Raw genomic sequence first — 14,420 nt, 5'->3', positions numbered from 1 at the left:
CAGTAGGAATAATGAAACCTTTGCAGCACATAGTTACATACTCGTCGTATGGTTCTATGACCAGCTAGAAAAACCCATTGTCTACATTTCCAGCATGTAATGCCACAAACTGAATTGCTTGTCAGTGGTGGATATTGAGTTATAGTACTATGGGGACCAATTAGCGCAGTTAGATGATAACTGCCCATACTAGTAGATTGCCGTCATTGGTCAATTACCTTTATTGGGTGTTTATTGGGATCAGAGACCGTTTGGGACAGCACATGCAGCAGTTTGTCACCATATATTTCAAAATGACCTCACTAGGGGCCCAGATTGTTATGTGTATGGACAATTTAAACTCCAGCCCTAAAACCATACATAAGTATATTTCAAATTCAATATTTCAAAGTTAATATTAAATAAACCACTTTCTTCATTAAGTATTTTAATTAAGGCAAATTACAATCCTAATGTAGTCTATTCTGCTTAACTGTGAATAGAATATGGTACAGTAATTGAATACTTAATTCTTGTTTGAATGTGTGTATTAGGAGTCATTTCTAATATAAAGACAGACAAATAAAATGTGTATTTAATTTAATCTTTAGTAAACCTGCTTAGAATCTTCATAACAAAAGACAAAGCAACTTAATGTATTCATTTTAATGCAAAATAGTCCCTAATTCTGGATGATGCTTCTGCTGAACACATACAATATATAATGCATTATTGGAAAATAAACCAAAATTATACAGCAATTTAGTTCTTTTATTTTACAGTGCAAGAACTGAAGGCCATTGACTGGATTGTTCTCATATATATATATATATCTATATAAAAAATAATAACTGCTTTACAGATCTATTCTATAGTTTTGGAAAGATATATGTATTTATATATATATTTATAGGTGCTGTACATTATATAAACATTTACAACCAGTAAATCTAGTCTTGATTCCCTTAATATTTCAAGGCAACGTTATTTATAGATTTGGAAATACCAGTTCCTTCGAGAAAGATTCACTTTTGAAAATTATCACAATATGTTAAACAGAATAGATCAAATCACAGTAATCCGCTAGGTGTATTAAATCTGGATTAACATTTCTGTTGCCAGAGGAACCAGACATCACCCTGACAATGAAAGTGTTAAATAACAGCAGAGCAACATTCACCATAACAAACAGAAGAACAGAGGTATATAGCAAAATCCCAGGGTGTTGTGCCTTTAAGAAGTCTACAGTAAATTGCAGTCTTTTCAAGAAATTGATATAAAGATAGACTGGTATTTGACAAACACACATTTGATTAGGCTCCCATTCTATTTAAATCATAATTGTGTCTGAGTGTATAACTTGCTTTAGTCAAATCGATATGATGTGAAAGCGTATAGTTTACTGAAGAACAATTATAATAGTTCTCAATAGCATGTGAGCATTGAACAAAATAATAATAGGTCCCTAATATTAATAAGGCGTTGTGGGTGGAACATAACACTAAATACATTACCACACTGTGGAATTCCCACAGCAAATCCTACCTAATAAATACTATCCTGTGGTGTTCAACCTGATGGCACTCTACCAACTAGAGTTCAAGCAAGTCACTTTTAATCTAAAATAGGGAATAGCTTTTTCATTACATATAAAATGAATTTAGTTGTTTTTCTATTATAGGTCAGCATAGGTAAACACTCAAAAAATAAAATATGAAACACATGCACACATAAAAAAAATAGGGATTTCGTGTTGCAATGATATAACTGTAGTAACGGGTGGCATGTGTATTGACTACAGAAAGTGGGCATTGCAATCTTCACATACTGGAAACATACATTTTTGTACTTGAAACTAGATTAATTAAAAATGCAGTTTATATTCTCATTAGGGACCAATAGTCACTCTGAGGCACAAACACTATATGCCCCACTCATGTCACTGGTTCCGTCATGTAATTTTTATCATGCTTCTCCTTTGTGTAATCCACATTTCCACTTTAAAAATAGATGTGTACAATAATGAAATAGGTGCAGAATTAGCTGTAAACTCTTACAAGACAAATCAACCCTTTAAGGGGGTAACCGTGACAACTCAACTTAATTTGGGGTGTATTTGGACCCTATATCTTGGTAAAGATGGATGTACATGCAAGGCATAGTTAAGGTATAGCATGAATCCCAAACTATTGGCATTTAAGTCCTTTAGCTGCTAAGATATTAAGTTATGGGATGACAATGGTTAATTCATGCATTTCTTTCAAAAAGTGTCGGACGAAAAACATAGCGCATTTTAACAGTGGCTGTAGTGTCACAGTTTCACTGTACCATATAGACTGCAATATAAAAATGGCATTTTTTACTTTGTGTCCCTTAAACTTTTAAGAAATTGAACTACATAAATAGTTTTAACTCCTAGCTTGATCCCAGTCAGACTTTGCTGTTCACAGACCTAAAAAAGTTTTTTTCCTCTCACACAACTATAATTAAGTTATGCAAAATCATTATTTCAAAAGTCGATAAAATACATGCCGCTCAGTTTACTGCATATATTACTTCTTTTTGTTCCTTTCATATTAATTTATGTACATTATAATGAATCTCCACCATGGGAAGAGAAGAACATTTAGATGTTCTGCCATTTTTCAGTAAAACATATACATGTTAAGCACTTATGAAAAGTAGAAAACTAGTTGGTAACAGGAACCCAAATTTGTTCTTCACACAACAGTTTTCATGTATGCATGTAATGCTCCTATAAGTCTTTGTTCTGGGATTCTACTTTCACACAGGACAAATATAAAAAAAAACATCAGTGGATAGTCACATGTAATCAACCATTTGTCATGCCCAATATTGTCCTTGCTTTGACCGGTACGAACCTGTATGTTGTATTTTTTAGATTCTGTAAACATGCAACATGCTAATCATATTTCAGCCATGCCTTTTTGGCTATTTAAGAAACACGTTCAGTTTAGACTATACACAGACATACAGCAGGAAATAAACTGAGCAATTAGATAAATTGGCACAAGTAGTGGAGTTATGATCACATTGGCAAAGTTAAATAAACATTGTTCAGGATCTGTACAACACTGTCCCCAATTTTGTAATAGCAGCATAACGTCCAAAAAGTGCAACATGACACCTTCATAGGGTTACGTGGATCTCAGGCCAGTGGAAGACCATTCATTGCAAACAAAATCCAAAATGTCCTTCATGCAGATAAGGTTCTAAACCCCTAAAATACATTTGCTGCAATCAGCTGACGGCACATGGTATTGATGTCTATATATTCATTGTATCAGCTTTTGTGGCTTTATTTGTATTGGGAACTTTCCATGGTCCTGGAGTTACATGTGTCTTCTTCCCTCCTGTACCTGACACTCCTTCATCTTTGGTTTTCTCTGTAGTTTCGACTACATAATTCTTATTTTGTGGGTTATGAGGAGAACCAGAGGGTACACCATAATGGTTCTTCTCTACTTGTTTAGTTTTCAGAACGTTATCTTGCATTTCTTGCTTAATGGTTGAAGAACCACCTCCTTTTTTAAATAACTCCATGTCATGTTTTTTTTTCTCAGAATCTGCAATATTTCTTGGAGATTTTTCATTAACACCATGACGACTTGACCTTTCCTCTCGTCTGGACTTCTCGTGACGCTCATCAGTCTTGTTGTCATTTCTGGATTCTTGTATATCTCTACTGGATTTATCATGTCTCCTGGAGTTCTCCTCCCTCACGTGTCTCCTGGGTTTCTCCTCCATCTCCTCCCTCCTGGGTTTCTCCTCCTTCTCCTCCCTCCTGGGTTTCACCTCTCTTCCCTCTCTGGTGACCTTCTCCTCCCTATCCCCTCTCCTGGTCTTCTCCTCCCTTTCTTCTCTCCTGGTCTTCTCCTCCCTCTCTTCTCTTTTGGTCTTCTCCCTCTCTTCTCTCTTGGTATTCTCCTCCCTCTCTTCTCTCTTGGTCTTCTCCTCCCTCTCTTCTCTCTTGGTCTTCTCCTCCCTCTCTTCTCTCTTGGTCTTCTCCTCCCTCTCTTCTCTCCTAGGCTTCTCCTCCCTCTCTTCTCTCCTAGGCTTCTCCTCCCTCTCTTCTCTCCTAGGCTTCTCCTCCCTCTCTTCTCTCCTAGGCTTCTCCTCCCTCTCTTCTCTCCTAGGCTTCTCCTCCCTCTCTTCTCTCCTAGGCTTCTCCTCCCTCTCTTCTCTCCTAGGCTTCTCCTCCCTCTCTTCTCTCCTAGGCTTCTCCTCCCTCTCTTCTCTCCTAGGCTTCTCCTCCCTCTCTTCTCTCCTAGGCTTCTCCTCCCTCTCTTCTCTCCTAGGCTTCTCCTCCCTCTCTTCTCTCCTAGGCTTCTCCTCCCTCTCTTCTCTCCTAGGCTTCTCCTCCCTCTCCTCTCTCCTAGGCTTCTCCTCCCTCTCCTCTCTCCTAGGCTTCTCCTCCCTCTCCTCTCTCCTGGGCTTCTCCTCCCTCTCCTCTCTCCTGGGCTTCTCCTCCATCTCCTCTCTCCTGGGCTTCTCCTCCCTCTCCTCTCTCCTGGGCTTCTCCTCCCTCTTCGGTTTCTCCTCCTTCCCGTCTTTCCTCGGTTTATCCTCAATTTCCTCTCTCTTCGGTTTCTCCTCCCTCTCATCTCTCCTTGATCTCTCATGCTTTTCACGCATCTTTGCCCTTTCTTCTCTATCTTCCCTAATTGATTTTTTTTCTTTTCTTTCCTTAGGCTGGTCAACACCTTCACCTTTGGCAATAATTTTCTGGTATTTGCTTTGCTTTTGCAATTTATCTTCTTCTCCAATGCTTTTTTTCTCAACTTCTTCCTTTTTGTAAGCCTTTTTTGGACTGGCTGACCTTCCCCTATGTCCCCTACTTTGCTCTTTTGTGTAAGCATCCGCATCATTACCAACCTCTGGTTTATTATCATATGATTTTCTGGGGCTTAAAGATCTCTCTCTGACTTCTTTTTCTGTTTTCTTAGAGTCTGTCTGTCTAGACCCCTGGAGTCTTGTGGGATGTTCTTTAGAGATATTACTATTCATCTTCCTTGGACTTCTAGATCGCCCTCTTCTTGTACTGATTTCTTTTCCAACTTCTACTTGATTATTTTTATTTAAATTCTTAGGGCTCACAGACTTTTCTCTTTGCTGGTCTTTGTTTTGGACAGGAGACAGCAGGTTTTCTTGCTTCAGGTCTTTCTTCTCTTGAGTGCAAACGCTAGGCAGACCAGTAACCTCTTCTTTTATTTGCTGTATTTCATTTGGCTCACCCATATTCTTAGTTTCCTGAACTTCAAAAAAATCCTCATAAGGTTCTGGCAAACTAAAAACTCCAGGACTGGTATCCACATATGAATTTGATGAAAATGCAGAGAGGTCATCATATATTACATTTGTAGATGTAGGATCAATGCCTTCCAGATCATCTAAAGTAAATGCAATAAAGAAAATAAGTCAGCAATAACAAGGTTCAATAAGATTTTAAATAAAATAATAATAAAAATAATGAAGTAAACATTTGTGACATGTAATGGCTTATACAGTATACTTTGCAAAGGAATTATTTATTAACATTCCTGTTGTACTTAAAAGCCCATGCATTTATAAAATAAAAAACCCATATGTAATAATGTATGTTGAAATGTAACACCATGAGGCACAAATGAAATGTAATGTGATTTCCTTGAACTAAGGCTATTTTCTACAGGACCACAAACATTCATGCTGAAGGGTGTACAGAGACAAAATAATGTGCTCTTATGTATAATATTTTTTAAAAGATATTAAAATTAGAAGTGTAGCCCAAGTAAGATGACTCGCTGTTGAGCTGTATTTCATGCAGTGCAAAAAAATATATATTTTTGTCATTTTGATTTTTTAAAACCCAAACACTCAAACGTGGTCCACTCATGTGATGAGTACAAGCAGCATAACAGGGAGAATCCAGAACAAACTGTGTTTTACGACAGTAATGTAAAGCATGCATGTGACATTAGTAACTTTAACATTTATTTGGCCTAAAGGGAAGCAGTTCAGCACATATTGTTGGGTATAATCATGTACAGTATACTAATCTATCCACGTGCAAATATGTTCAGATTATAACCTGAACAGGTACCAATATGATTTTTATTTTCTGAAACAATTTAAAAGCAGCCCTAATATGTAAACCTGAATGCAGCCACTGCTCAGATTACTGTCACATGAGGAAGGCAGTGATTGTTAATGCTTGCTGTTAGCAATTTCTAACCTATTGTTTTTCCCCAAGGCCTGAAACCTCTGTACCTGAGAGTAAGGCAACTACATGTGATTGGTTATTCGGCACGTGCACATGCAATTTAATGAGCCTTTGCTGTGGCTAGAGCAGACGAGAGACATTGAAGACGGAGGAGAAAGTGAAAAGATGAATCATGGGACATGCACATTTACCAAGTCTTTAAGGGAAAGACCAAGAAAAGCACGAGAAAGCCTTATTGCTGATCAGGTTTCACGTAGGAGCAGAGGCTGGAAGGAGCCAAACCTGAGGAAAAGGAAAACAAGCCTGGAACAGAATACCAACATCACCAAAGCATAGCTTGCAACAGTCTACAACCAGACGATCATTAGCAATTTGTGGCAGGTACAGGAATGCTTGTACATAGAAACATATTGAATCCCAATTATTTTTTGCTGCTGCTTTGATATTTTGAAGCTGCCATCACCAGCTGAACAGATATCGGAAGAGAAACAAAATACGTACAATGTTAGCATAATAATGTAAAAAGTATATTCACTCTCTTAGCACATACAAATTAACCTTAAAAATAAAAAATAACCCTCTGAATTATGAAGTCACCGTTGGAAAAAAAATGCATCCTGTTATTAACAACTATTACAAAACAAATTTGATGTGTGTTCTGTTCCCCACCACATTTCACTTGTTCCACCTCCCAATTAGTAAATTTCTTTCCTTTAAATGCACTGATAGGCCCTGGTTGAAAACCCCAGGGGGTATATTTACTAAAGTGTGGGTTTTTTGGAAGTAGAGTTGTTGCCCATAGCAAACTACCAGATTCTAGCTATGATCTTCTAGAAGGTGCTATATAAATAAGTATAATCTGATTGATTGCTGTGGGCAACATCTCCACTTCTAAGAACCTGCAGTTTAGTAAATATAACCCCAGGTCTCAATAATACTGTCCCTCCTAAAGTTTTGATATTTAATGGTCTCTATCCTTATAATGCAAACGTTATAAATGTATCTCTCTCACAAGATGATGTATTTTTATTATTCCATTATAAGTAATCCTTGTAATATTGTCACTTTTGCCTCCACTTTAATATTGTCCTTCTAATTGTCTCCATTTTAATATTGTCCTTCTAATTGTCCTCCACTTTAATATTGTCCTTCTAATTGTCCTCCACTTTAATATTGTCCTTCTAATTGTCTCCATTTTAATATTGTCCTTCTAATTGTCCTCCACTTTAATATTGTCCTTCTAATTGTCCTCCACTTTAATATTGTCCTTCTAATTGTCCTCCACTTCTAATTGTCCTCCACTTTAATATTGTCCTTCTAATTGTCCTTCTAATATTGTCCTCCACTTTAAGCTGGCAGTATAAGGAGAATTAGTTTGATATCCTTATACCTAAACAGAAGTGCAGCTAATATATAGAAATATCCTCTTTGATTATTGAAACTTGTGACTTTATATAGTGAATTGTAGTAGTAGGAATGAATACGCTGTATTTGGAAGTGGGCTGGGTATGGCCTCTGATATACTTGCCACCATTTTGTATCCACTCTGTGACTTTGGGCACTATAAAATAGCAGGGCAAAAACTTCACTCTGGTCATTGTGAATTAAAATGAATGAAGTTGCTGGAGGCTGACTAATGATGAATCTAAGAGTGGCATAAAGTTTTTGCATTTTGATTTTCTATTTTAAACAAAATTAATGTGAATAATTTCCTTTTTACATTCTACGTATCTTAATGCAATGAAAAAGTCGAAATACCCAATTGTATTCAATAACATGACCCTTAGGGCAAAAGGAAATATTCTTGTACTCCATCCTACAAGGAAAGAGTTCTGCACACTTTTTAACTATCCCCGGAAACACAGCTGTAAGACAGACAGCAGTAGTACGGGTTATATAGCAACATGGCTTATGCTCACCATGGTCAGGAATAAGCCCTGTTCCCGGTCTCAGTAAAAGAAGTACTTTGGTCCCACCAGCTTGGATCAGCTCAATGGCTCGAGTATGAGTGATGCCTTGCGTTGGTTCTCCATTAATTTCAACTATCTGGTCGCCAACCTAAAAATAAATGTAAATATTAAGAGCCACATAACACATGAACAGTATATAGGTTGAGTCTCCCATATCCAAATATTCCGAAATATGGAATATTCCGAAATACGGAATTATTTTGGCATGACTGAGATAATGAAACCTTTGATTTTTGATGGTTAAATGTACACAAAAACTTTGTCTAAAGCACAAATTATTAAAAATATTGTATACAATTACCTTCAGGCTGTGTGTATATGGTGTACATGAAACATAAATAAATTTAATTTCTGTACACAAGCTTTGCTTGAGGCACAAAATTATTGAAAATATTGTAGAAAATTACCTGCAGGCTTTGTGTATAAGATGTATATAACACATAAATGCATTCTGTGTGTATATTTGGGTCCCATTCCAAAGATATCTCATTATGATATGCAAATATTCCAAAATATGGACTATTCTATTATCCAAAACACCCCTGGTCCCAAGCATTTCAGATATGGGAGACTCAACCTGTATTAGGTTGTTGACACACAAAGTAAAAAAAATATGTAAACGTAATGGGCTGATTAAATCAAATCAGCTGACAGCTACGTGACCACCAGGCCGCAAATAGAGTAACATTTACATAGCTGACTGGAAATGAATGAAAATACCCATAATCAGTACTACCAACAGTAGAGGGCATATTAGGTTTATATCACATATTAGCAGAGCCTGATTAAGTGGGAGGCACAGGGGTCAAGTGCCCTGGGGCCTCCAAGCTTTGATTACATCTGCAGTGCATAAGTGCACTGAGAACTGTAGAATTTAAAAAAGGAGATGGGGTGGAGCTACGCAAGGCACTTTTTAGTCAGTGCCAGCAGCAGCATGGGAGAGAGGACTGGAGGAGGCAGAAGCAGCTGCAGGCAGTGGGCCACGTGATGATGTAAGGTAAGAGGGAAGACAATATTTATATGTATATGTGTATAATTGTGTGACTATATGTATGTATGTGACTGTGTGCATGTGTATATGTTTATGACCAAGTGGGGAATTCAATTAGCTGCAGTACTTTACCACCGGCTAATTGATATCCCTGGCTAATTTAATAAGCCCTGGAGACAGCACTTAAACGGGGGGATAGCCTAATTGTGCACACCAAAGGCTTACGCATTATGACCCGATTCCCATATCCCAAATGTTGTTCTTTATGTTCCCCAGGCCCACCAAAGCTTTAATCCAGCTCTGTATATGGGCTGACAATGAATGAATACTGAACTGATTATTAAGGACTATTTATAAAACACATTTTTAAATTTTTTTTAAAAATACACAAATGTCCTTATGGTAAATTAGGAAATTGAGGCTGATTTACATACCTCACATCAATTTTGGAGTTTGGAATCAGGATGGGGGAATGTGCGCGCATGGCTGGGCTACACTAGGTGATGTCCGTGTGATACCTACAGAGTTAAGCTGGCTATACCCCGAAATGACTGTTCCGCAGCAAATCGCATCACACATGGCGCAAGATGCGTACCCGCTAAGGGGAACGCGCACTGCGTTTGCACTCGCATGGCGCAATGCGTGCGCACATTTGTAGCGTGAATGGCAAAGATGCAAGAGGACAAATTAACTTTGTAGAGGAGCTTTGAAGCAAATCACAAGCACTTGTTACTCTGATTATGAAAGCCTGTAAACATCAGTAAATAGTCTAAACAGTTTTGTTTTTCGGGTACACAAAATATCTTTGGAATGGACTTTATAGTAAGTAAATAAAATAAAAAAACATGATATATGAAGGTGAGAAAACAATGGTTTAACAGAGTTTGTTTTCTAACAAAACATTTCTATTTTGCTGCTTGGTTTGTTCTAGCTACAAACATTTAATTTAGTGTAGGAAAGATGCTATTGTGGCCTAGAAGTCAGCATGATAATAGCAGTGGCAGTGTTAGTCATATTTGATATTGGAAAGATCCATAAAACTTGATTGTACATAGGAACCTGTACTTTACAGACACTGCACATCTGTTACCATAGATTCCTGCCTGCAGACTGCTGACCTATGCGATTCCACCGAGTCCATTCCTGACGTTTCTCTTTTATTTTGGATACTGACAGTCAGGGCCTGAAGCGCCAATAAAAGGTAATAAAAAACCCTGTAGATTTAGCTGATGTTTGTTTACTGAACTGTAAGTAGAAAGGCAGTGACTCAGCTTACTGTACAAGCCAACTAATAGCAAGAAATGTATTCTGTGTGCCGAATAAATCTCTGCATACACACCTGAGTAACAAATAAAACAACCTCTGGACACAGCAGGGTAGTACGCCATGTCATTTTATGTAAAAAGAAAATACACTCAAATTTCAATTTATAATATTGATATTTAAAGAAGAGCAGAACAATACTACATGGTACTGCAAACAAAGGGAGCAACTTAGAAGAGGCGATCACAATGCGAAAATGAAGGATTTGATGTGAATTTTAGCACAACTGCCTATATACCTGCCTTATTATGAGTGCTATTATGGGAATTTTACATGCCCGTTTGCAGGCTTAACATGTAAACTGGTCAGCAGCCCTATGCACAGCAAGTTTCACTTGGAGTTATTACCTTTATTATATCATCATTACTACTAGTCTCAACTTTGCTTTCATATTAAGTAAAATGTAAATCAGTGCCGCCCCTCCCCCCATCGAGGTATAAATGATATTAGGGGGCCAACCAATGTAGAGTGCATACATAGCCTAAGGAGTGCATTGCAAGTCATTTAAAAGCACTATATTGTCCCCCATCCCCCTACATTGTTGCATAACAAGCCCTTGCAGCAAAGAATGGGATACACTGTGAACTTGCCCTGCACAGGACAAACATAGTGGTGGGGGTAAACGCCACAACATGCAGGAAAGGAATACAGGGCCTGATTTAGAGATGTACGTTATGCAGTCAATGCTGCAGTTTTGTACACAGAGGATATGCGAAAATATTCTAATGTTACAGAAGATGTCATTTGTATTGAAACCCATTGCAAAATCCAAGCAACTCAGTACCAATACGCAGCCTCACACACAGTTCCTTTGATAATCCGCCTCCTGTGAAACCGTATGGTCGCGCAGAATGGCTGCTTTAACGGAGATGCCGGAGCCATGTATTATTATCACAGTCACAGGCAGCGACACGTCCCGAAAACGGATGCAACACGCTACCTCCCCAAACAACCCTTAACTGTTAATCACTCTGTGATAAAGATTTGCAGCTTGTAACTACGGTAATGGACTTTGACGCATGCGCAGATAATCACTCAACTGCAAAAACATCGGCATAGCTTAATTCTCTGAATCAGGTCCATAGTCCTACCAGGCTGGATAAATCCACAGGGGATACAATGTATAATTATGGGACCAAATAAATCTGCAGGGATGGAGATATCCAGATACTGTCCCAAACGTAAGAGGCACTGCTGAGGGGGTCTAGGGGATGTACTGCTTCATGCATGTCTAGCTCCACCGGCAAGTGTATACAGTGCAACTCAGGGGCATCATCTGGTGAAACCTATAGAACAGTGCACAGCATGCTACCCAAGAGAGTTTGTGTATGGGCCACACACCACCAGAGGCTGTAAAGTGTAGCAGAGCTGAAGGAAAGATTATTTTGATTGTACTGTAAAAGTTATAGCAATGCTGGTAACAACCGATCAGTGCAACAGGGTATGCCAAAGAATGGATGCCCAGTCATTTGTGATAATGGGGTGAATAAAAAGAAAAAGCCCCATCTCTGCGATGTAGTTTGATAAATAGGCCCTAAAATATTTCACTATGAAGCCGGCATTTTGGAAGTCACAGTAGGGTTCCAGGAGGTTAGCCTACATTATCAGGATGTCTCGCAATATTCTGGGAGAGTAGGAGGTAACTATCATACACAGAAAGAGGACAGTGGTGGCCATTTTCTTGTAGAGCAACTGTTTCTGGTAAACAACAGAGTAGCTATTAGCCATGGTGCCCGGAGCAAGGGTATGTTGTGGTGCCACTCTCACCTGTAGTGAATTGGGGGCATGGCCAACATGTGGGGACATGTGAGCACTTCAAAGGAAAAAAAATCCTATATATTTATAAAAGAGACCATTCTGTTTTATTATTCATAACTACAAAACATAAAGATAGTGAGGTTTTGTAGTCTAAATGAAATATATATATATATACATACATACACACATATACATACAACAATTATATATGGAAAGAGCAGTGAGCACGTGACTCTTTTCATTCTTTTTTTTGGGGCACCGGCACATGCTCCTCTCTGTACGTATGCAGTACCTGGCGGCCCTGGGATTAAGCTTCGCCCCTTGACCTAAGCCACACCTGTTGCCGCTAGACTTAAGCCCCTCCTCCCGGCGAAGTCAGTCTCCGGGAAGGCAGGGAGAGGGCTGGATAGGTGAAGAGGCAGTGACACGAGCTTGCTGCGTCACTGCAAGGGGGCGTGGCTTCGCGTCGGGCACGATCCCGTCCGCAGATCTGCCGGAGTCAGATTTAAGTAAAGCCAGTGCCCTCTCACCTTTTCAGTGCCCGGAGCTCGCGCTCCACCAGAACCGCCCTCCCTACGCCCCTAAGTGTCAATAAAAGGAACATCCCGTACATAGTGTAACTCTATACCAAGAAAAAAATCTGGTGAAGAGACAAAATAATGACATCTGTGCTCTGCTTTTAGCACAGATCTATTTCCTGCTAGATAAATATGTTTAGACAATGTACTTCAAAACTTTATACAGGTTTTATAATAAATGATAATAAAATCCAAACTTTATACAGGGTTTATAATAAATGATAATAAAATGGTTAAACTGTTACATACATGAATGCGCCCATCTTTGATTGCTGGCCCATCTTCTGCAAGGCGGAGAATGAATAATCCCATGTTGTACTCTTTTCCACCGCGAAGGCTAAATCCAAAGCCTCTAGGTCCTCTCTCCAACTCCACAGGGTAACAGCCCACACTCTGAAAAAGTAAATAAATGAACAGAGATAGTTACTGCACATTACTTATACCAAGCAGAAAAGCCAATGCACATTATGCTACAATAATATCCCTCCCCCCCCCCAAAAAATAAAAAATCACAAATTCTAAAATGACATTTTCTAAACTGGAATAGTCACGTTACAGCGATGTAACATGTTAGGGCTAAATAATTCTCCCTTTTTGCTTAATTTGGAAAGTCCTACTTCTAATGAAGAGGCTATTTCTAAGGATCTCCTCCACTGGGATCTTGGAAAGACAAGGAGATACTTATTCAGGTTGAGATGTAGAGAAAGCCATGGAGGAATGTACTATAAATGTTTTCCAGAGGGCCACATATTACTAATGCATTACATGCATATAAGACTCCTGTGGACAAGCTGTAATGACACAGCATCTTGCAGATGGTAGGGGCGATTTACCTTTTCCCTGGACCATGCAAGATTGCCGGTACACATTAGAAGATGTAATGAGCGATGTGTTGTTCTGTCCTTCATTAATATGCACTTCACTGCATGCAATATCTTCTTATCTGTCTGTACTGCAGGCAGATCTTAAAGATGCGATGAATAACGCACGGGAGCACGCGATACTGCGTACACACTGGACAATGTGGATGATTTGTCACTCCGATCAGCTCAAAGCGGCAAATCGTCAAACAAATCGTCTAGTGCACAGGTTCTCAAACTCGGTCCTCAGGACCCCAAACAGTGCTTGTTTTGCAGGTATCCTCACAGAATCAAGTGAAATAATTACAGTAGGTCCACCTGGGGATCTTTTAAAATGTGTCCGTGAGTAATGACTACACCTTTGCACCTGCTGGGTGACCTACAAAATGTGAACTGTGTGGAGTCCTGAGGACAGAGTTTGAGAACCACCGGTCCAGTGCGTACCCAGCTAAACAGTTATCAAACACTGTACTGACAGATTATAGTTACACTATCGGATTGTTTAAAACAGGTCATTGGTCACATCATTCAGTAGATCTTATGGTGGAAATACAGTACATATTATGGATTTTCTGTCTCCATCCTTGAAATCAGATCAGCGAGGACAGTGGGACAGCTTAGGATGTAGATGTGCAGGCAAATGGTCAGTACAAGATTAATGAGTTCAAATATGAATAAATGTATCATCAACGTCCATATCTATGTACTTGAGATATTCATAGTGAACCCTTTATACCA

The 14,420-nt window shown here is 38.9% G+C and overlaps 1 protein-coding gene across 2 annotated transcripts in view; it reads right to left on the bottom strand.

Moving 5' to 3' along the window:
• Positions 1 to 578: 578 nt before the first annotated feature.
• The window catches only part of MAGI3 (membrane associated guanylate kinase, WW and PDZ domain containing 3), a 378,672-nt gene continuing 364,830 nt past the window's right edge, over positions 579 to 14,420 (bottom strand). Inside the window, exons 19-22 of one of the 2 annotated variants that reach the window (XM_088454431.1) lie at positions 13,072 to 13,215; positions 8,122 to 8,260; positions 6,394 to 6,484; positions 5,332 to 5,390 (exon numbers count right to left, since the gene is read on the bottom strand). In XM_088454431.1, the coding sequence (XP_088310557.1) occupies positions 6,435 to 6,484; positions 8,122 to 8,260; positions 13,072 to 13,215 (333 nt within the window). In that variant the 3' untranslated portion in view covers positions 5,332 to 5,390; positions 6,394 to 6,434. Of the gene's footprint in view, positions 5,391 to 6,393; positions 6,485 to 8,121; positions 8,261 to 13,071; positions 13,216 to 14,420 lie in introns of both variants that reach the window. The other variant, XM_088454430.1, reaches the window with a different exon arrangement.

This window comes from Taudactylus pleione, unplaced genomic scaffold, assembly GCF_031769625.1.
Source record: "Taudactylus pleione unplaced genomic scaffold, aTauple2 ptg000615l, whole genome shotgun sequence".
NCBI classification, from domain to species: domain Eukaryota; kingdom Metazoa; phylum Chordata; class Amphibia; order Anura; family Myobatrachidae; genus Taudactylus; species Taudactylus pleione.
The sequence above is the reverse complement of the archived record's forward strand: the minus strand, read 5'-3'. Positions and strand labels throughout refer to the sequence as shown.